Here is a 21,978-nt window from a genome sequence, read left to right as displayed (position 1 = left end):
TGAAAATATTTCAATCTGAGTGTCAGAGTTTTAGGATTTCGGATTGCTGGAAAACTCCAAAGAGTCTTCAAACCTCTTTGATACTTTTACTATCAAAGTAAATATCCATATTGTTTGTAATGGCATAAATTCCAAGATGTTTAATGTCTGTTAAGCTGTGTAATAAAATGGGCACTGAATCATAAGAAAGTTAAGAGTGCTAGGAGGAGTGATTGTTTCAGGATGATAATTTGGCTTCTAATTAGCACAGGCGTATAAGAGCACATGGAGGTAAGAATTTTCTAGTGATATTGTAGCGGATCGAAGATCTCTGAGAGCAAATCATTATGCACACACCTTCGGGGACCAGGGAAAACACATAAAGTAATCAGAACCATAAATCAACCTGCCATGTGGCTTACACTTCTGGTGGAATGCTCTGCAGGCAGTAGAATAGTTAAGAAACTAAAATGTCAGTGGATGAAACTTGATTTGAGTTCAAACCAATGGAGCCTCTGGTTCATATATGCCTTGCTATAAAATATTCTTCAGTTATAAGTGAAGCTCCAGTGGTAGGGGAGGCAAGAGCATGATGCATCAGTGTAATTATTTCTAGATAATTTCTTTGTAAAAAAACATTTTTTCCCCCAGATTTCGGCAGCCACTTTAAATAATACTCAAATTGGGACTGGCTGATATTCAAAGCTATGTGGAAATTATATAATATTCTATGTCAAATATATTTCAATTATTTTAAAAAAGGTATGTGGGGAATTCCCTGGCAGTCCAGTGGTTAGGACTCTGTGCTTCCACTGCTGGAGGCCTGGGTTTGATCCCTGGTCAGGGAACTAAGATCCTGCAAGGTGCGTGGTACGGCCAAAAAAAAAAAAAAAGGTATGTGGGAATAATTCAGCCTCGTACATGTACCTGAAAAAGACATGTCATTTTCTCAGGAAAGCTCTGAAATGGGAGAATAACTGAAAGGAATATTTCAGCAAAATTGGGTTCAGTTCAAGAAAAAGATGCTCATTAATGTGTCAGCTACATGTCAAGGTAGCTGTTTGCACTAATAATTCCTACAGGACCTGTTACTTTCATTGTTTTTTGAAAACCAGGTTTGAAGGAGAGTCATTAGTTCATTTAAATATTAGAGCATGTATTTGTTGACTTGTTTATTCTGTCTCCCTCACTAGAGCATAACAGGGGGAAGGATCATGTCTGTCCTGTTCTCTGCTGAATTCTCAGAGCCTGGAAGAGGGCATGGCACAGGATAGGCCCCCCAAAATATTTCTTTGGATTAATGGACGGATGGATGGATGGATGAATAAAGAACAAACAAACAGCCACAGTCCTAACAGAGTTCTAGAAGGTTACTGCGCCCAACCTTTGCCTTCATGGAGCTTACAGTTTCCTGCTAGAATCTCCTAGGTTCACCATACACAATCTGTGTCCTTTCTAGAGCACCATTTCTAGGACTGAAACTGTGTACCTAGAATCGGTTACAGAAGGGAAAGACAGTAAACAGAGCACAAGAGAACAAAGGCCCCCAAGCACTGACTACGGTTTTTTTTTTTTCTCTCTCTCTTTTTTTTAAATGTTTATTTATTTATTTATACTTTTCTTATTAGTCACCCATTTTATACACATCAGTGTATACATGTAAATCCCAATCTCTCAATTCATCATACCACCATCCCCACCCCCTGCCGTTTTCCCCCCTTGGTGTCCATATGTTTGTTCTCTACATGTGTGTCTCCATTTCTGCTCTGCAAACTGGTTCATCTTTACCATTTTTCTAGGTTCCAAATATATGTGTTAATATATGATATTTGTTCTTCTCTTTCTGACTTACTTCCCTCTGTATGGCAGTCTCTAGATGCATCCACGTCTCTACAAATAACCCAATTTTGTTCCTTTTTATGGCTGAGTAATATTCCATTGTACATATGTACCATTTCCTCTTTAACCATTCGTCTGTTGATGGGCATTTAGGTTGCTTCCATGATCTGGCTATTGTAAATAGTACTGCAATGAACATTGGGGTGCATGTGGCTTTTTGAATTATGGTTTTCACTGGGTATATGCCCAGTAGTGGGATTGCTGGGTCCTATGGTAATTCTATTTTTAGTTTTGTAAGGAACCTCCATACTGTTCTCCATAGTGGCTGTATCAATTTACATTCCCACCAACAGTGCAAGACGGTCCCCTTTTCTCCACACCGTCTCCAGCATTTGTTGTTTGTAGATTTTCTGATGATGCCCATTCTAACTGGTGTGAGGTGATACCTCATTGTAGTTTTGATTTGCATTTCTCTAATAATTAATGATGTTGAGCAGCTTTTCATGTGCTTCTTGGCCAGCGGTATATCTTCTTTGGAGAAATGTCTATTTAGGTTTTCTGCCCATTTTTGGATTGGGTGGTTTGTTTTTTTAATATTGAGCTGCATGAGCTGTTTATATATTTTGGAAATTAATCATTTGTCAGTTGCTTCCTTTGCAAATATTTTCTCCCATTCTGAGGGTTGTCTTTTCATCTTGTTTATGGTTTCCTTTGCTGTGCAAAAGCTTTGAAGTTTCATTAGGTCCCATTTGTTTATTTTGGTATTTATTTCCATTACTCTAGGAAGTGGATCAAAAAATATCTTGCTGTGATTTATGTCGAAGAGTGTTCTTCCTATGTTTTCCTCTAAGAATTTTAGAGTGTCTGGTCTTACATTTAGGTCTCTAATCCATTTTGAGTTTATTTTTGTGTATGGCATTAGGGAGTGTTCTAATTTCATTCTTTTACATGTAGCTGTCCAGTTTTCCCATCACCACTTATTGAAGAGACTGTCTTTTCTCCACTGTATGTCCTTGACTCCTTTGTCATAGATTAGTTGACCATAGGTGTGTGGGTTTATCTCTGGGCTTTCTATCCAGTTCCATTGACCTATATTTCTGTTTTTGTGCCAGTACCATATTGTCTTGATTACTGTGGCTTTGTAGTATAGGCTGAATTTAGGGAGTCTGATTCCTCCATCTCCGTTTTTTCCCCTCAAGACTGATTTGGCTATTCAGGGTCTTTTGTGTCTCCACACAAATTTTAAGCTTTTTTGTTCCAGTTCTGTAAAAAATGCCATTGGTAATTTGATAGGGATTGCATTGAATCTGTAGATTGCTTTGGGTAGTATAGCCATTTTCACAATATTGATTCTTCCAATCCAAGAACATGGTATATCTCTCCATCTGTTGCTATCATCTTTAATTTCTTTCATCAGTGTCTTACAGTTTTCTGCATACAGGTCTTTGTCTCCCTAGGTAGGTTTATTCCTAGCTATTGTATTTTTTGGTTGCAGTGGTACATGGGAGTGTTTCCTTAATTTCTCTTTCAGATTTTTCATCATTAGTGTATAGGAATGCAAGAGATTTCTGTGCATTCATTTTGTGTCCTGCAACTTGACCAAGTTCACTGATTAGCTCTAGTAGTTTTCTGGTGCCATCTTTAGGATTCTCTCTGTAGAGTATCCTGTCATCTGCAAACAGTGACAGTTTTACTTCTTCTTTTTCAATTTGGATTCCTTTTATTGCTTTTTCTTCACTGATTGCTGTGGCTAGGACTTCCAAAACTATGTTGAAGAATAGTAGTGAGAGTGGACATCCTTGTCTTGTTCCTGATCTTAGAGGAAATGCTTTCAGTTTTTCACCATTGAGAATGATGTTTGCTGTGGCTTTGTCATATATGGCCTTTAGAATGTTGAAGTAGGTTCCCTCTATGCCCACTTTCTGGAGAGTTTTTATCATAAATCAGTGTTGAATTTTGTCAAAAGTGTTTTCTGCATCCATTGAGATGATCATATGGTTTTTCTTTTTCAATTTGTTAATATGGTGTATCACATTGATTGATTTGCATATATTGAAGAATCCTTGCCTCTCTGGGGTAAATCCCACTTGATCATGGTGTATGATCCTTTTCATGTGTTGTTGGATTCTGTTTGCTAGTATTTTGTTGAAGATTTTTGCATCTATATTCATCAGTGATATTGGTCTGTAATTTTCTTTTTTTGTAGTATCTTTGTCTGGTTTTGGTATCAGGGTGATGGTGGCCTCAGAGAATGAGTTTGGGAGTGTTCCTTCCTCTGCAATTTTTTGGAAGAGTTTGAGAAGGATGGGTGTTAGCTCGTCTCTAAATGTTTGATAGAATTCACCTGTGAAGCCTTCTGGTCCTGGACTTCTGTTTGTTGGAAGATTTTTAATCACAGTTTCAATTCCATTACTTGTGATTGGTCTGTTCATATTTTCTATTTCTTCCTGGTTCAGTCTTGAAAGGTTATAACTTTCTAAGAATTTGTTCATGTCTTCTAGGTTGTCCATTTTATTGGCATAGAGTTGCTTGTAGTTGTCTCTTAGGATGCTTTGTATTTCTGCGGTGTCTGTTGTAACTTCTTTTTCCTTTCTAATTTTATTGATTTGAGTCCTCTCCCTCTTTTTCTTGATGAGTCTGGATAATGGTTTATCAATTTTGTTTAACTTCTCAAAGAACCAGCTTTTAGTTTTATTGATCTTTGCTATTGTCTTCTTTGTTTCTATTTCATTTATTTCTGCTCTGATCTTTATGATTTCTTTCCTTCTGCTCACTTTGGGTTTTGTTTGTTCTTCTTTCTCTAGTTCCTTTAGGTGTAACGTTAGATTGTTTATTTGAGATTTTTCTTGTTTCTTGAGGTGGGCTTCTATAGCTATAAACTTCCCTCTAAAACTATGGGATGCTTTTGCTGCATCCCATAGGTTTTGGATCGTCGTGTTTTCATTGTCATTTGTCTCAAGGTATTTTTTGATTTCCTCTTTGATTTCTTCAGTGATCTCTTGGTTATTTAGTAACGTACTGTTTAGCCTCCGTGTGTTTGTGTTTTTTACAGGTTTTTCCCTGTAATTCATTTCTAATCTCATAGCGTTGTGGTCAGAAAAGATGCTTGATATGATTTTAATTTTCTTAAATTTCCTGAGGCTTGATTTTTGACCCAAGACGTGATCTATCCTGGAAAATGTTCCATGCGCACTTGAGAAGAAAGTGCAATCTGCTGTTTTTGGACGGAATGTCCTACAAATATCAATTAAATCTATCTGGTCTATTGTGTCATTTAAAGCTTGTGTTTCCTTATTAATTTTCTCTTTGGATGATCTGTCCATTGGTGTAAGTGAGGTGTTCAAGTCCCCCACTATTATTGTGTTACTGTTGATTTCCTCTTTTAGAGCTGTTAGCAGTTGCCTTATGTATTGAGGTGCTCCTATGCTGGGTGCATATATATTTATAATTGTTATATCTTCTTCTTGGATTGATCCCTTGATCATTACGTAGTGTCCTTCCTTGTCTCTTGTAACATTCTTTATTTTAAAGTCTAATTTATCTGATATGAGTATTGCTACTCCAGCTTTCCTTTGATTTCCATTTGCATGGAATATCTTTTTCCATCCCCTCACTTTCAGTCTGTATGTGTCCCTAGGTCTGAAGTGGGTCTCCTGTAGACAGCATATAGATGGTTCTTGTTTTTGTATCCTTTCAGCAACCCTGTGTCTTTTGGTTGGAGCATTTAATCCATTCGCGTTTAAGGTAATTATCGATATGTATGTTCCTATGACCATTTTCTTAATTGTTTTGGGTTTGTTTTTGTAGGTCCTTTTCTTCTCTTGTGTTTCCCACTTACAGAAGTTCCTTTAACATTTGTTGTAGAGCTGGTTTGGTGGTGCTCAATTCTCTTATCTTTTGCTTGTCTGTCAAGCTTTTGATTTCTCCATCGAATCTCAATGAGATCCTTGCTGGGTAGAGTAATCTTGGTTGTACGTTCTTCCCTTTCATCACTTTAAGTATATCATGCCACTCCCTTCTGGCTTGTAGACTTTCTGCTGAGAAATCAGCTGGTAACCTTCTGGGAGTTCCCTTGTATGTTATTTGTCATTTTCCCCTTGCTGCTGTCAATAATTTTTCTTTAATTTTTGCCAAGTTGATTACTATGTGTCTCGGTGTGTTTCTCCTTGGGTTTCTCCTGTATGGGACTCTCTGTGCTTCCTGGACTTGGGTGGCTATTTCCTTTCCGATGTTAGGGAAGTTTTTGACTATAATCTCTTCAATATCTTCTCGGGTCCTGTCTCTCTCTCTTCTCCTTCTGGGACCCGTATAATGTGAACGTTGTTGTGTTTAATGTTGTCCCCGAGGTCTCTTAAGCTGTCTTCATTTCTTTTCATTCTTTTATCTTTATTCTGTTCCGCAGCAGTGAATTCCACCATTCTGTATTCCAGGTCACTTATCCGTTCTTTTGCCCCAGTTATTCTATTGATTCCTTCTAGTGTATTTTTTTTTCAGTTATTGTATTCTTCATCTCTGTTTGTTTGTTCTTGAATTCTTCTAGATCTTTGTTAAACGTTTCTTGCATCTTCTGGATCTTTGCCTCCATTCTTTTTCTGAGGTCCAGGATCATCTTCACTATCATTATTCTGAATTCTTTTTCTGGAAGATTGCCTCTCTCCATTTCATTTAGTTGTTTTTCTGGGGTTTTATCTTGTTCCTTCATCTGTTACATAGCCCTCTGCCTTTTCATCTTCGCTGTCTTTCTGTGGATATGGTTTTTGTTCCACAGGCTGCAGGATTGTAGTTCTTCTTGCTGCTGCTGTCTGCCCTCTGGTGGATGAGGCTATCTAAGAGGCTTGTGGAAGTTTCCTGATGGGAGGGACTGGTGCTGGGGAGAGCTGGCTCTTGCAATGGTGGGCAGAGCTCAGTAAAACTTTAATCTGCTTGTCTGCTGATGGGTGGGTTGGTTTCCCTCCCTGTTAGTTGTTTGGCCTGAGGTGACCCAACACTGGAGCCTACCCGGGCTCTTTGGTGGGGTTAATGGCATACTCTGGGAGGGCTCATGCCAAGGAATACTTCCCAGAACTTCTGCTGCCAGTGTCCTTGTCCCTTGGTGAGCCACAGCTGCCCCCCGCCTCTGCAGGAGACCCACCAACACTAGCAGGTAGGTCTGGTTCAGTCTCCTATGGGGTCACTGCTCCTTCCCCTGGGTCCCAATGCACACACTACTTTGTGTGTGCCCTCCAAGAGTGGAATCTCTCTTTCCCCCAGTCCTGCCAAAGTCCTGCAATCAAATCCCACTAGCCTTCAAAGTCTGAGTCTCTAGGAATTCCTCCTCCCATTGCCAGACCCCCAGGTTGGGAAGCCCGATGTTGAGCTCAGAACCTTCACTCCAGTGGGTGGACTTCTGTGGTATAAGTGTTCTCCAGTTTGTGAGTCACCCACCCAGCAGTTATGGGATTTGATTTTATGGGGATTGCGCCCCTCCTACTGTCTCTTTGCGCCTTCTCCTTTGTCTTTGCATGTGGGGTATCTTTTTGGTGAGCTCCAGTGTCTTCCTGTCGATGATTGTTCAGCAGTTAGTTGTGATTCCAGTGTTCTTGAAAGAGGGAGTGAGAACATGTCCTTCTACTCCACCATGTTGAACCAAATCTGACTACGGTTTTAAGCAGAATTATGCACTGAGGCCAAAATTCATCAATGACCAATTGCTTTTTTATCAACTTTGTTGAGATATAATTTATGAACAAGATCAGTGGCCAATTTTAAAGTAGTTCTTTAAAACTTAAATTTTTTTTTTTTTTGGATTTAGTTTCAGGAGGAAGGAAGTTGACTGGTAAATCCAAACATTCTGGGTGGAGAATTTTTGGTGAAATTCCCTATAAATGAACCAGCAGCTGCCTTCAGGGTTTGATAAAGGTCTCAGTGTTTGGAACACTGTGGGGTTCCTTCTCCCCATCTCCAGCTCTTTCTGGCTGGGTCCGGGTGGGTGTGAGAAGTGGTCACTGAAGCGACACGAGTTGGGTGGAAATGCAAAGTGGGTGTGAAAGCATGAGGTGTACAAGGTGGCAGAGCTGAGCCCAAATCACATCACTGCCTCTCACTTGCTGTGCAAGCTGTAACAAGCTCCTGGGCATCTCTGAGCGTGCCTCAGTCTCCTCATCTGTAGAATGGCATGTGTCAGAAGACTGAGGTTTAAATAGCTAATGAGGGGACTTCCCTCATGGTGCAGTGGTTAAGAATCTGCCTGCCAATGCAGGGGACACGAGTTCGAGCCCTGGTCCAGGAAGATCCCACATGCTGTGGAGAAACTATGCCCGTGGGCCACAACTACTGAGCCTGCACTCTAGAGTCCGTGAGCCACAGCTACTGAAGCCCTCATGCTGCAACTACTGAAGCCCACGTGCCTAGAGCCCATGCTCTGCAGCAAGAGAAGCCACTGAAATGAGAAGCCCACGCACCGCAGTGAAGAGTAGCCCCTACTCACTGCAACTAGAGAAAGCCCGTGCACAGCAACGAAGACCCAATGCAGCCATAAATAAATACATTAAATAAGTAAATAAATAAATAAATAAGCTAATGCACCCAAAGCACCTGCACCGGGGCCTGAACATGGTAGGCACTTAATCAAATCTAATATTGTTCTTACAAGGCTAGAAACTTGCCAACCCTCCACTCCCTGGATCTGCACTCTTCACCATGCTGTGCTGACTGCCCATTTCTAACTACCCGGGTGGCTCCCCCCAGGCTCTACCTGAGAGCTGTCACCCTGTGTTGTGACCCCAAGGCCCCGACCCACTTGTCTCTGAGCCCTACCTGGTTTTTCAAGCTCTGGATCTCTCTCTGTTGGGCATCGTCCTCTTCATGCAGAACCTGAAACTTGGGCGGGATCACCCTCTCCTTCTGCCTGGAGGTGGCTGTTTCCAACAGCTTCTGCCTCAGGTTGGCCACTTGGTTCTGCAGGCTTGCTATCACGGTGTCTTTGTATTTAGATTCAAGTTCAAAATCGGAGAGACGGCTGACTTCTTTTCCCAGCAGCAGAATTATTTCATCCTGGGTGGAGGACAGATGGGAAATTTACTAGGTGTGGGTCTGGATGTAAGGCTGAGCCCATTTAAAGAAAGACAGGAAAAATATGGTATCATTCTTTGGGAAGGTGAGGGCAGGCAGGGAGGGAAAAAGCAGACTTTCAAGGCTATCTCTGTCACTTGGAAAATCTCATAGAGACAAGAATTGGGTTAAAATGAGGTAATTGTATATAGACTCCTGTAATGGATGTCTGTACCTCACAGGTACGGAAACTTTCCTTTCCCCGAGAATTAGACTTTCATATTAAGAACAACCATCCCACTTGGGAACATTTGTTGCTAGAAAGTTTACTTAGAATGATTTCATTTATAATATACAGCCTAGCACACTGGGGACCTAGGAAAGGTACTTAGGAAAACAACATTCTGTTTGACCACTTTCTGCCTATAATGAGGGTTATTTGTTTTAACTTAAAACATTCTGAACTATTTGTTTTCCCTTTCCTCTCTTCTAATATTTCCTGCCTCTTTTGGCTATTCATGTATGAATTTTTTCCAGGTAACTCAATCTGGAAAGTAAATGAGACAGGAATAGTGATTTATTTGCATGGGCTCATGTAAACTTTCGGCTGGAAAAACAAAATTGCTGGTAGACTGTACCCACAGGTATAATTAACCCTGTCCTCCATCTCTCCAGTGAAAAAGCTCTGCAGCCAAAGAATTGGTTAGGTTTTCCAAAAAAGGAAAAAAAAATTCCCCCAAACTTCTCACCAGACGTTATCAATAAAATGTCAGAAAAACTGAAGAAGAAGAAGAAGAAGAAAAAATTCCCCAGAGGCCTTTTCCAAAGCAGTCACAGGAGGAGGTAAACGGGCAATTTCTGGGCCAGCTCATTCCCAGGAGAGCCGTCCAGTCAGCCTCACGACCTGCTAGCTCCGTGACCGGGGGAAGGACAGGGTCTCGCTCATGAGAAAGCCTGTCTGACATTGCCAGCTGCTGCCAGGGGCCTTCCTTTGGGTCCTTGTGAAAGTTGGTGGCAAAACTTCAAGAGAGAGCATCAGACATATTCCCTACTCCTGGGCAGTTTCCCCTGTTTCACCCTGTTATGATCAGCCAGGTGCTTATTCATTTTTCATGCAACAAACATTCATAGGGCAGCAACTAAGTGCCAGGCCCCGTGACAGTGCTGGAATATAAGAAGTTTGCAGAGGGCAGTGGACAGCTGTGGGTTCTGCTTTCCTGCTGAGGGTCCCTTTGCCCTTCTGGAGGGAGCGTTCCTCCTTCTATGGGGTCTGGGTAGGATTGTCAGTCATGTGCCCTGCTCCTTCCTGTCCCACCTCCCCATGTGCATGTGGCCCAAGCTGGTCAATCAGAGATTTCACACATCGATTACAGAGGGAGAGGATCTTGCCTTCTTTTGGATCATAAACTTTAAATATGTAGGCTTGTTTGCCTGAGTTTGTCTTTTCTGACGCACAAAGCCAGCCTTATGTAGAAAGCCAGACTCTGAGGGAAACAGAGGGGAGAGGTTGGTAGTGGGGAGGTGTTCTGATGACATTATTCAAGCTCCTGGATCTAGCCATACCTGAAGCTAGTGGCCCTTTAAATTTTCCAATAAGTTGAGCTAATCAATGCTCCCCCTCAAGCTAATTTGTTTATTGTCACTTGAAGGAGTCCTGGCAAGTCAGGGTATAAACGACTTATAAAGAGAAAGAATTCTTTCTATTATAAATAGAAAAAATGATAAATGGCTTATAAACATTTTCTATAAATAGAAAAAATTATAGTGGTTGCACTATATTTCCGAGTTAAAATTGAGGCAGGTTGAAAAATGGCAACAAATACTTTGCAGTTTTGCCATCCAGTCTATTTCCCCACCCTCTAGTCTGGGCTGGCCCCGTGACTTGCTTTAACCAACGGAATGGAGTGGAAGTGATGCTGCATGATCTCCAGGCAAGTTCTTACAGGCTGTGCAGCTTCTGCTCTGGCCCCCTGGGAACCCCGAGACCACCGTGCTGTGATGAAAAACCACATGCACAAAGGGGCGCACCAGTCCAGGCGTCCTGGCTGAGGCCCTAGATGTGGGAAGGAGGCCAATGGAGACCGACCACCAAACTGGCCAAGCCAGCGGCTGACTGAGGCCGCATGAGTGAGGCCAGGGGACGCGAGCAAAGGAACCTTCCAGGTCAACCCATAGATTCTGGGGAATAATGAATTGCTGTTTGAAGCCGCTAAGTTTTGGGATGGCTTGTTACACAGTGATAAATACAGAATCTGAGTGTGGCTTCTCGCCTTTCTGCAACATTTTTCAGAGTCTGGTCCCAGGATGCCTGGTTGGAACCCCCTGCCTCCTGAAGGTTTGGATTTCCGTGTCTGACAAGAACCCCAGGTAGGTCTGCTCCTCACAAACTCTGAGAATTGCTGCAGGAGCAGGCCCTGGCCCTGAAGGAAAGCGAGATATTATAGACTGCTTCTTTTAGAGTAACTTTCAGGTCGTGTCTAAGTGGGGAGAAATTGACCTGGGCCCTTCCCAGGATGGCTTGACTTGAATCCACCTGTTCTGCTCGCATCCCTGCTTTAAACCTCTCTGGTTCTTTAACGAGTCTCTTGGCCCAGGCCTCCCTGACTTCAGGGCTCAATTCCTCCTGCTAGGAACGTGTTTTTGCGTCACTGTTCCATCACTGAAGGTTGACCAAGTGATTACTGTGTGGGAGTTAGAAGTACCCGCTGAGAAGCTAACCAGACCTCGCTTTGAATCCTAACACTGCTCCTTGCATTGGGCAGCCGTGAACACATCACTGAACCTCTCTGAGCTTCAGTTTCCTCATCTGCAAAGTGAGGCTGATAAAATCTATTTTGAAGATGGTGAAGATTAACGAGCTAATAAATGTCAAGTGCACAGGACATGGCCCAGCACACAGTAGGTGCTCAGTACCTTGTAGTTGTAGATGTTATTTGGGATAAAATGAGCAGTGGCCAAACCTGGCTGAATGTCTTGGGAGGAAGAGGTGGTTTCTTGGAAGTAGGAAAAAGGGACAGTCCTTGAGACACAGAGAACAAGAGGCAGTGGCAATCTCTCCATGGTCCCTCTTGCTGCTGTAGCTCTGTGCTTCCCTGAGACCCCTTACCTTATCGTACTGGGCCAGGTCCTGGTCCACAAAAATTTCTCTGTAGGGCTCTGCCCCAGGAATTTCCTCGGCCACTGATTGTTCCGACAGTTCCGCCGCGTTGGTCCACACTAACACACAAGATCAACAGAGAATGCAGAGGAGACTGTGAGTTTCCCCAAAGTCTTAAAGAATATTTTCAGATTAACCTTCACATTCATGAGACTTATGCACTGAAAGCATTACAGGAGGACAGGAAAGGGTAAGAGCTGCCTCATTTCTCTTCCCCAGCGTTAACTGCACTGATGCACTGTGGTGTGTCTCTTTCCAGACTTTTTTCTATGCCGCATAAGAGCTGATGACCTTGGGCAAGTCATTTGCTCTCTCTAAGCCTTAGTTTCCACATACATAATTTAGGATCACTGATAGTCTCTGCTATAAAGGGCTATCTGGAGATTAAATAGAATAATGATATAGAGCAGGGGTTGGCAAACTATGGCCCTGCGGCCAAATCTGGCCTTCTGCCTATTTTTGTAAATAAAGTTTTATTGCAACACAGCCACAGTGATTGATTTACATATTATTTATGGCTGCTTCCCAGCTACAAAGGCAGAGCTGACTAGTTGCAGCACAGACCATGTGACCCACAAATCCTAAAGTATTTACTATCTGGCTCTTTACAGGAAAAGTTTGCTGACCACTCATGTAGAGCATTTAGCACTAAACATTAGCTATATTTTTTTTATTACAGTCATATCTTTTCAAAAAACAAAAATGCATTTACATGACAGAGATTCTTATCCAGCTTACTTTTCAGCTAACAATATCAAAAACATCTTCCCATGTCAGTATTTGTAGCTGTACTTGGTTCTTTTCCAGGGTAGCATTGTGGTCCATTGTACAAGTGTGCCAAACGTGTTTAACTAGGATCCACTTGATAGCCATTTAAGCTTTCCTACATTTTTTCTTATTTACCCCAGTATTACAAGGCCTTTTTATATGACTTTCAGGGATTATGGCATTGTGTTTGGGGACCCCACTCTGTATCACATCAGACAGCTCACAATTCACTCACATCAACACTGAATACATTTCTTTTTATTGGTGTAGAAACGTTTGTAAAGATTTCTATAATTCTACGTGTGAGATCACTTGGGCCCAAGCAGCGTATTTTAAATTTCCAAGTGACTATGGTTTCTGGACAGTCACTGCACATTCTTATCTTCCTGTGAAGTGAGAAGCTGAACAAATTGTTTTCAGTGGTGATGAAACTTTAATGAGTATTAACATTAATGATGAATGAAGCACGCACTATCATGTTTGTGGACATTCATCATTTATTCATTTTGCTTCTGCCTTTTTTATTTATGCATTTTAGAATCAAAGATTCCTGCCCCCCAGCCAGGTCTCAAACCTCTTTGTGGACCCCAGAACCTCTAGTGGACATAGCTGATGGCCTGTGGTGCCCGGAGAATGCACAGCCTTGCGTGTTGAATGAGCAGCCCTGGCCACACTGTTTCCTGGGGCACGAGGAAGAGAAGGGGCTGGAACTTCAGCAGCTGCCCATTTTCTCTCCCTCCACCTCCCCAACTAGGTCCATGATTAGAAAACTTTTATTTGAAGCTCACTGCCCCCATCTGACTCTCTTGGATCCTGAGCAGCAAAGTCCTAACTGACTATAGCAGCAGTGCCTGATAGAGAAATCATGGGAGCTACAGAATGCAATTTTCAATTTTCTCGTAGTCACGTTAAAAAGGTAAAAAGAAGAGAGGAATTTTTAATGATCAATTTTATTTAACCCAATACATTAAAAAAAAGATCATTTCAACACGTAATCGACCAAAAATATGGAGATATTTTATATTCTTTTTCTTCGAGGCATGAAGCCTTTGAAATCTGGGGTTTATTTTACACTGATTGTGTATCTCAATTTGGAAACTGAATTTTCAGGAGGAAGACTTGATCTGTTTTCAGATTCCTCAAGAAATCGGCTCCCACTGGAGGAAGGTACTGCCTGGCCTGTGTCCCCAGGGAGGGCCACGGGGTCTGACCCTAAATGGGCCCCTGTCCAGTCTCAGCTTAGAGTTCTGGCATCTGATGCCATCTCTAGGGGTGACTCCGGCTGCCTCTGCAACCCTGTCGTGGCTGTCTTGAGGGACCCTTCCCCGCAAGATGATGGCCGGAGGGGGGACTTCATAAAACTTACAGAACAGGCTGATCGATGGGGTCCCTTTATTAGGGAAGGTGTGTTTACCGAAAGTCTTTGTGGGGCTAGAATTTGCTCTGAGACTCGCTTTCCTTACACCCAGGCAGGGAGGTGCTGGAGCAGTTACCCCTCACCTGCCCCAAACTTCTTTACCGGCTACTGTTATTTATCAGAAAGAACCTAAGGGCCATGTATGACCAAACCGGCTTAACTCTAGCTGCCGGATCCTTCGGAGGTCCCAGTGGGGAGAAGCCCCAGGGAGGGTCGGGAGGGCTGGGGCGGTGGCAAGGCGGATATGGGGACGCAGGCACTTTAAGAATTTTCGGGCATGAGCTGTTGGCCAAAGGGCAGGGGAATTACTTTAATATTTTAACAACCCCCAGCTGTCCTGGTGCGCTCCAATAATCACCAGTCTGCAGCAGGGGCAGTATGTGTGCACCTTAACTGTGTCTTTCAGACATTGTAAGTTGTAAATAAAAGTTAAATAACAATCATGGTTAGGTAATAACTTAATTTTTAAATTTTAATATTTAAAATTTAAATATTAAAATTATTAAAATATTAAAATTTAAATATTAAAATATTAAATATTTTAATATTTACTGAATGTTCGCTATGCACCTGGCGCTGTGCTCAGCACTTACACGCAGGATACGATTTCGTCTTCATAACAACCCAGTGAGATAGGCATTATTATTCCCATCTCCATTTTATACGTGAGAGGTATGAGGCACAGAGACGTCAAGTCATCTGCTCAAGGACACACAGCTGGTAAGTGGTAGAGTCAAGGGATGAACCTAAGTTTGTTGGATTCAGAGCCTATGCTTTTAACCACTATGCAGTCAATGTATTGAAGTGGGAAGATGTTTATGATATATTATTGAATTTTAACAATCAGGTAGGGAATTCCTTGGCAGTCCAGTGGTTAGGATTCTGTACTTCCACTGCAGGGGGCACAGGTTCCATCCCTGGCTGGGGAACAAAGATCCTGAAAGCTGAGCGGCACGGCCAAAAAAAGAAAAAAAAAGGTTACCTATGTTAGGTTCATATGATCCTATTATTGGGGAAAATATATATATATATATATATATATATGAATCAAGATGCTATTTTAATAAGTCACTCCACATATTTTCTTTTCTCAGTAATTCTTCCCCACCTCCCATGAGCTCTTGCCATTAAGATTTGGCCTTGGAGCTGACGTTTTATTGCCTTGTGGTACAGGAAGGATGAGTATTAACTAGAACAGGGTGAGTTTTCCCCCAGGCAAAATGACGTTTTCATTTTTGACAACGTCTGGAGACATTTTTGAGAACCACAGTTAGGGGGGGTGGTGGTGGTGTTGCTACTGGTATCTCTGGTGGGTAGGAGTCAGGGATGCTGCTAAACACCCTACAGTGGACAGGACAGATCCTTCAACAAGGAGTTATGCGACCCACCTGTCACTGTGCCAAGATTGAGAAACCCTGACCTGATCTGCAGTAAATAAATCCTTGGCTTTGGGTTTTCAAATAGAATTTTTCAAGTCTAAAGCAAGGTGACAGTCTAACAGTAAACCAATTTAATTGGAAGGGCCCAGCTTTGCTAAGAGAGGAAAGAGCTTTCTCGGAACCCTTAAAAAGAGGTGTTTTCTGTCAAGAGACAGCATGGAGGACTGGAGCACAGAGTTTTCTCTAAAGCGTGGAGTAGAGATGCCCAGACACAAAGGAACTCCCCATGACACGGGAAGATGAAAGTCCTTTTCTGAGGATGGCGAGAGTGTCAGGGGAACGAGGGCAAACGTTTGGAAACATGAGACCTGGCTGAGAGGCTGAGGAGATAGAGCCCAAGTAGATGTGAGGGACTCTAAGCCATACGACTCATCCTTCATTTCTCCAGGGGGAATGCAAGTCCTTTAGAGAAGCCCCAAGTTCAACATGGCACTGGAGAAACCGGTGATTACAGTGGAAAAATTTAAATGGCGGAGTGAAAAAAAGAAAAGAAACAGCCCATGTGCCATGTGTCCAAAGGACGCATTAAAAAAAAACCCCCAAAAACCCTGTATATATGTTCATAAGACAGAACATGATGCATACAACAAAATGAATGAATCTCAGAAATACTATGCTGAGTGAAAAAAGCCTTCCACAAAGGAACATGTACTACATGGTTCTGTGTACTTGAGATTCTAGAACAGGAATATCTAATCCATGGCTGGAAAAGAATTCAGAAGAGTGGGTGCCTCTGGGGCCTGGGGCTGGGAATTGACTGGGGAAGGACATGAGGGAACTTTCTGGGGTGATGGTAATGTTCTATATCTTGATAGGAATTTGGGTTACATAGGTGTGCACGACTGGCAAAACTCAGTGAACACATTCAAGATCTACACCTTTCAGGGTGCGGTAGGCAGTCTCCAAGATGGCCCCACTGCTTCTTGTCTCTTGGTATTCAGACCCCTGCATCATCCTCTGCAATACTGGATGGACTTTATGTTAGTTAGCTTGGGCTGCCATAACAAAACACCACAGGAGGTCTTAACAAAAGAAATTCATTTTCTCACAGTTCTGGAGGCTGGAAGTCCAAGATCAAGGTGTGGGCAGGGTTAGGCCTCTCTCCTTGGCTTGCAGACGGCCACCTTCCTGCTGTGTCCTCACATGCCCTTTTCTCTGTGCACGTGCATCCCTGGCGTCTCTCTCTCTCTTCTTACAAGGACACCAGCCCTTGGATTAGGGCCCACCCAATCATCTCATTTGAACTTACTCATCTATTTCAATACACTATCTCCAAATATGGTCACATTCTGCAATATTCGGATTGAGGCCTCAGCATATGCATTTTGGGGGAATGCAATTCAGTCTGTAACAAAGCTTCTCTATGTAACCAAGGATATTGCAGAAATGACACAGTTTGATTCCTGAGGTTAGATCATAAAAGGCATTGCAGCTTCTTCCTCACTCTCTAGGACCACTTGTCTGGAGGAGCTGGCAGCTTGAGGATGCTCAAGCAACGTATGGAGAGGTGCACTTAGTGAAGAACTGAGGCCTCTTACCAAAAGCCATGTGAGTGAACCATTCTAGAGGTGGGTCCTCCAGCCCCAGACAAGCCTCCAGAGGACCACAGCCCCAGCCAACACCATTACTGCAACTTCATGAAAAATCCTGAGCAAGAATCCCCCAGCTAAGCCATTCCCAACTTCCTGACGCAGAGAAACTATGAGATAATAAATGTTTACTGTTGTTTTAGGCCATTACATCCTGCAGTAATTTGTTATGCAACAATAAGTAGCAAATACAGGTTTGGGCACCAGGAGTGGTGGAAAATTTAACAAAAACCCTACAATGTGGAGTGGTTTGGGATGGAACAGTGGCCAGAAGCTGGAGGACTTTGGCCAAGAGTCTTTGAGAAAGCCTGAATAGTCTTAGTAGAAGCCCGATGGCCTTTGAGGAGGCAGTGAGGGCAGGGTCCCAGGAAAGTGAGGAAAATGTTACTGGGGTTAAGGGATCCTTGTCAGGTGGTGGCAGAAGGGTTCCTAACACGTTGCCTGTGGTCATGAGGAAGGTAGAAAATGTTTGTGATGAGGCTGAATGGTCTAGCTACAGAGAGTCCCAGACAGAGTCTTGGAAGGTGCTGCCTGGTTACTTCTTGCTACTTATAGTGAAATGTGAGGGGGAGAGACAGTTAAAGGAAGGGCTGTTAAACCAGGGCAATGCTCTGGGCTTGAAAATTCCCTGCCTCTCCCGGTGGCAAATGAAATGTAAGAAACAGGTTCTGGGCAAAGATCAAATCAAGGGCACTCTCAAGAAAACACAGTCCAGAGAAGAAGCTGAGGGTGTGGTTGTAAAATCCTTTGTTAAGAATACAGATCCAGGGCAGTGTCCAGGAGAACCCTTCGGTCCAAGAACTGGGCTTCTAAGAAGCTTCTGTGCTTTGTCAGTCTTTGCAGAAGTCCATGGTGGAAGGGCTTGGGTCCAAAAATATCTCTGGGCGTGGGTTTTGCCTAATAGGATGAACCGCAATAAGAAGCACTGCCAACTCAGACTGACAGAGACCCACAAAAGTCAAAGAAGCGTCTGGACCCCCAAGCTTCTACAGGCAGGAAGCAGGCTATAAAACTATGCAGCCACATCCATGGGACACCTTTCATAGGAAAGGGAGGACGACTCAGAAGGCGGAACTCAGGGACCAGCGGGCAGACACAAGAGCCCTGGAAAGTCATTTCTGGACAAGAGTTGGACTGAAGCCCAATCAAGGAACTGCCGATATTTTCCCAGCTGGACTTCAGAACTGCTTTGGGCCAGGGACTCCTGTGTGTTTCCTGTTTTTCTTCTTTTGGAACAAGAGGAGTGTATGTAGCAGTTATGCTATGTCTGTCCCACCAATATATGCTGGGTGTATGAGGGACAGACCCTTTGTTCAGAGGTCTTCAGATTTCTGGAAGTAGTACTTGATGAGCTGAATGTAAGGTACTACACCCATGAGCCCCATCTGTACCTGGACTTGATTTAGACGAGATTCTGGAATTTGAGCCGATGCTGTTACTGGGGTGAGATTTTGGGGGGCCTCGGGAGAGAGGAGGAGGAGTGTGAATCATTGAGGACCCGAGGGCAGGCTGTGGTAGCCGGCCTCCAAGATGACTGCTGATAATCCCCACCTCCTGGTCTTCAGGCCCGTGTGTAGTCTTCTCCCACACTGGAGGGTGACGCCCTGTGTAACCATCAGGATATTGCAGCAATGACAGAGCATGACTTCTGAGGCTTAGTCACAAGAGATGTTGCCACTTCCATCTTGTCCTCCAGGATCACTTGCTCAGGAGGAGCAGCTGCCGTGTCATGGGAATGCTCGAGCCACTCTCTGGGGAGGCCCATGTGGTGAGGAGCCGGGGCCTCCTGCTGACAGCCATGTGAGCACGCCGTCTTGGAAGTGGATCCTGCGGCCCAGGTCAAGCCTTCAGATGACTGCAGCCTTACGAGGGACCCTGAGCCACAGCTGTCCTGCTAAGCTGCTGCCAAATTCCTGACCCACAGAAACCGTATAGATGATAACACATGTTTGATTTTTGCTTTAGGCTGCTACGTTTGGGGAGAATTTGTTATGCAATCATGATAACTAATACACATTGTGTGTTCATTTTACATGAAGGAGACAAAAATGTTGAATTCTAGTTAATGGTATATGTGCTAAAGCATTTAGGGGGAGGACTACAGATGTGTGCTATTTATTTTGAAATGCATCCAAAAAATAAGATGGATTAATGCAGGACAAGAAGGATGGGTAGACAGAAATGTAATAAAGAGTACAGCAAAGTGTTAGCAGTAGAATTAGGAGGAGAGCTGTCTCTGTAAAATTCTTTTTGCTTTGCTGTATGTTTAAAAGTTTTCACATTAAAATGCTGGGGGGAAATGGCTGAGTAATTTCTTAACTTGGGTCGTAGGTACATGAGCATTCCTTAGATGATGATGATGATTATGTAAACTGCAGAGATACCTTTCATTTGCCCCTTAGTCTGTATATTTCAGAATAATAACTATTATTTGAATGGCTGAGGGAAGTGACTAGGTGAGTGGTCCTGAGTGAGACCAGGGAAGGGTGTGGAGGCATCGAGAGACCTGGGGACTCAGAGGGGTCTGGGGCTGGGACGCAGAAAACAGAGAATGGGACCTTCACACCAGTGGCCACAGAAGAAACCTGCGAATCATGCCAGGGACTAAGTCGAGCCAGCTACTCTGCCAGTAAGGCTGGCAAGGCCGAGAGGATGGTGACAGACAGGAAGTCTCCTCCCCAAATGCCATGAGGCCTTCTCGGGGGGAGGGGGGAGAAGGAAACCCTGATGGCTGTGTGTTCCCAAAGTGACCAGGCTGTGAGTGACAGTCACTGAGATAACCAGCCTTAAATTTGACTGAAAAGCGTTAGATTAGATTAGATTGAATACATAACCTCCGGAGAAGTAATTTTCTCCATAAGCCTCAGTCTCCTCTTACCTGTAAAATGGTAATAAGATATTTAAAAACCTCTTAAGGCAAGAGGGATTTCAGTTACCAATATGTCTGTACATCTGAGTCGAAGTATATAAATTTAGATTCTGATACACATTCATATATATTCATATATATGTACAAACACACACACACACACACACACACTCACCACAGAGGTACTGATGTGTGCAGATGGGCAGAGCACAGTCTTGGAGGAGTTTGTACCAAAAAGTCAACAGGGAGAATTCTGGTGATAAGGGTGACAGCTTATCTTTTACTGTTTTCTAACTTTCTGCTTATCCCAATTTTTTCACATTTGATTATGTTCTACTTCAGAACCAGAGAACATAAGCAAAAGCCAGAGAAAGACAAATATCATACCATATTGCTTATATGTGGAATCTAAAAAAAGGTACAAATGAACTTATCTACAAAACAGAGATAGAGTTACAGATGTAGAAAATAAACTTATCGTTACCGGGAATAAGAGGGGGGAGGGATAAATTGGAAGAGAGGGATTGACATACACAATACTATAAATAAAAGAGATAACTAAGGACGACCTACTGGATAGCACAGGGAACTCTCCTCAATACTCTGTAATGGTCTATATGGGAAAAGAATCTAAAAAAGAGTGGATACATGTATATGTTGAACAGATTCAGTGTGCTGCATACCTGAAACTAACACAACACTGTAAATCAACTGCACCTCAATAAAAATTTAAAAAAAAAGGGGAAAGCAGAAACTGAGACCCATCCTCCTAGCAGAAGCCCCTCCCCTAAGCCACCAAGGAAGCGCCCATGAGTACCTTGCCTGATGATGGGAACGCTGTGGGCGGCTCTGTCCACCTCGAAGGAGAACATCTTCTTGCTGGCACTCATGGGCTGCCTGTGGGAGGCTGGTGGGACCATGGGGGGCTCGGGGGACCCCTGCGACCAGCTCCTCTGCACTGGCGCTGTCCAGATGCCCGGGTAGAAGGGGGTCTGTGTTGGTGAGGGTGACTGGTTCAGTTGCTGGGTGGCCCAAGGTGGCTGTGGCCTTGGCCAAGGTGCTGGGCCCCTCACCCATGGGAAGGAGACCTGCAGGGGCAGACAAGAGGGTCAGGGGAGGTTACGAGCAGCTGGGGTGGTCTTCACCTTTCTGTCCCGGCGACATAATTGCTGCCCTAGATTTCGGCGTATAAGTCACTTCTCCCAGGAAGCCCTCCCAGACTCCCCAAATTTGGGATGTTGGTTCCCACCATAGGTCACCTTGCACACTATCGCACCACCATTTATTGGGTGCAGCCTTCGTGCCAGGCACCCAGTCAAGAGATTCACATGCATTACCTCATTTAATACCCCTGATGCTCTGTGACGAGCCTGAGGCTGAGCAAGACCTTGTGACTTTCCCAGGATCACAGATTTGGCAGTGAGCTTCTGAGCTGGTACAACGCCACCTCTGAGCTCTGAGAGGCTGACAGCTTTTTGTCTACCTTGCTCAGCACCGTATCCTCAGCTCCTAGAATAAACCCTTGGCACATACACAGTAGGTCCTTAAATACTGGTTGAAAGAATGAATGAACACATCTCCGAGATTCAAGCCCAGCTCTCCAGGACACACACGTCCACACTATGTGTCTCCCTGGCACTCCCATTCCACCTGTTCCCCGAAGCCGAGAGCTCTGGGGTGGCAGGCACCCCAACTGGCTCGCACCCCAACTGGCTCATTAACCTGTGATCCTCAACATCTGCCACATCTGATTCTTGCCAGACGCTCCATAAATATCTATCAAGGGAACCTCTTTTCATCTGATCCAGCGGAAGATGTCTGTAGCTACTTTCATTAGAGAGCACATCAAAATCCATCTATACCGGGAGAAGCAAATGCTGAGAGGTGCTGAC

At 43.6% G+C, this 21,978-nt stretch overlaps 2 protein-coding genes across 2 annotated transcripts in view; one reads left to right on the top strand and one right to left on the bottom strand.

Moving 5' to 3' along the window:
• Positions 1-21,978, top strand: part of LOC309808830 (forkhead-associated domain-containing protein 1-like) — a gene marked incomplete at both ends in the record, with an annotated part of 1,104,685 nt that overhangs the window by 385,982 nt on the left and 696,725 nt on the right. The window lies entirely within an intron of this gene.
• LOC309808005 (forkhead-associated domain-containing protein 1-like) overlaps positions 1-21,978 on the bottom strand; it is a gene marked incomplete at both ends in the record, with an annotated part of 100,270 nt that overhangs the window by 43,710 nt on the left and 34,582 nt on the right. The window contains one exon of the mRNA XM_082628014.1: positions 20,953-21,174. Within this exon, the coding sequence (XP_082484140.1) occupies positions 20,953-21,174 (222 nt within the window). The remainder of the gene's footprint in view (positions 1-20,952; positions 21,175-21,978) is intronic.

The sequence above is a fragment of the Mesoplodon mirus genome (genome assembly GCF_964341445.2).
Source record: "Mesoplodon mirus genome assembly, chromosome: 7".
Classification (NCBI taxonomy): domain Eukaryota; kingdom Metazoa; phylum Chordata; class Mammalia; order Artiodactyla; family Ziphiidae; genus Mesoplodon; species Mesoplodon mirus.
This window is presented reverse-complemented; position numbering and strand designations above follow the sequence as displayed.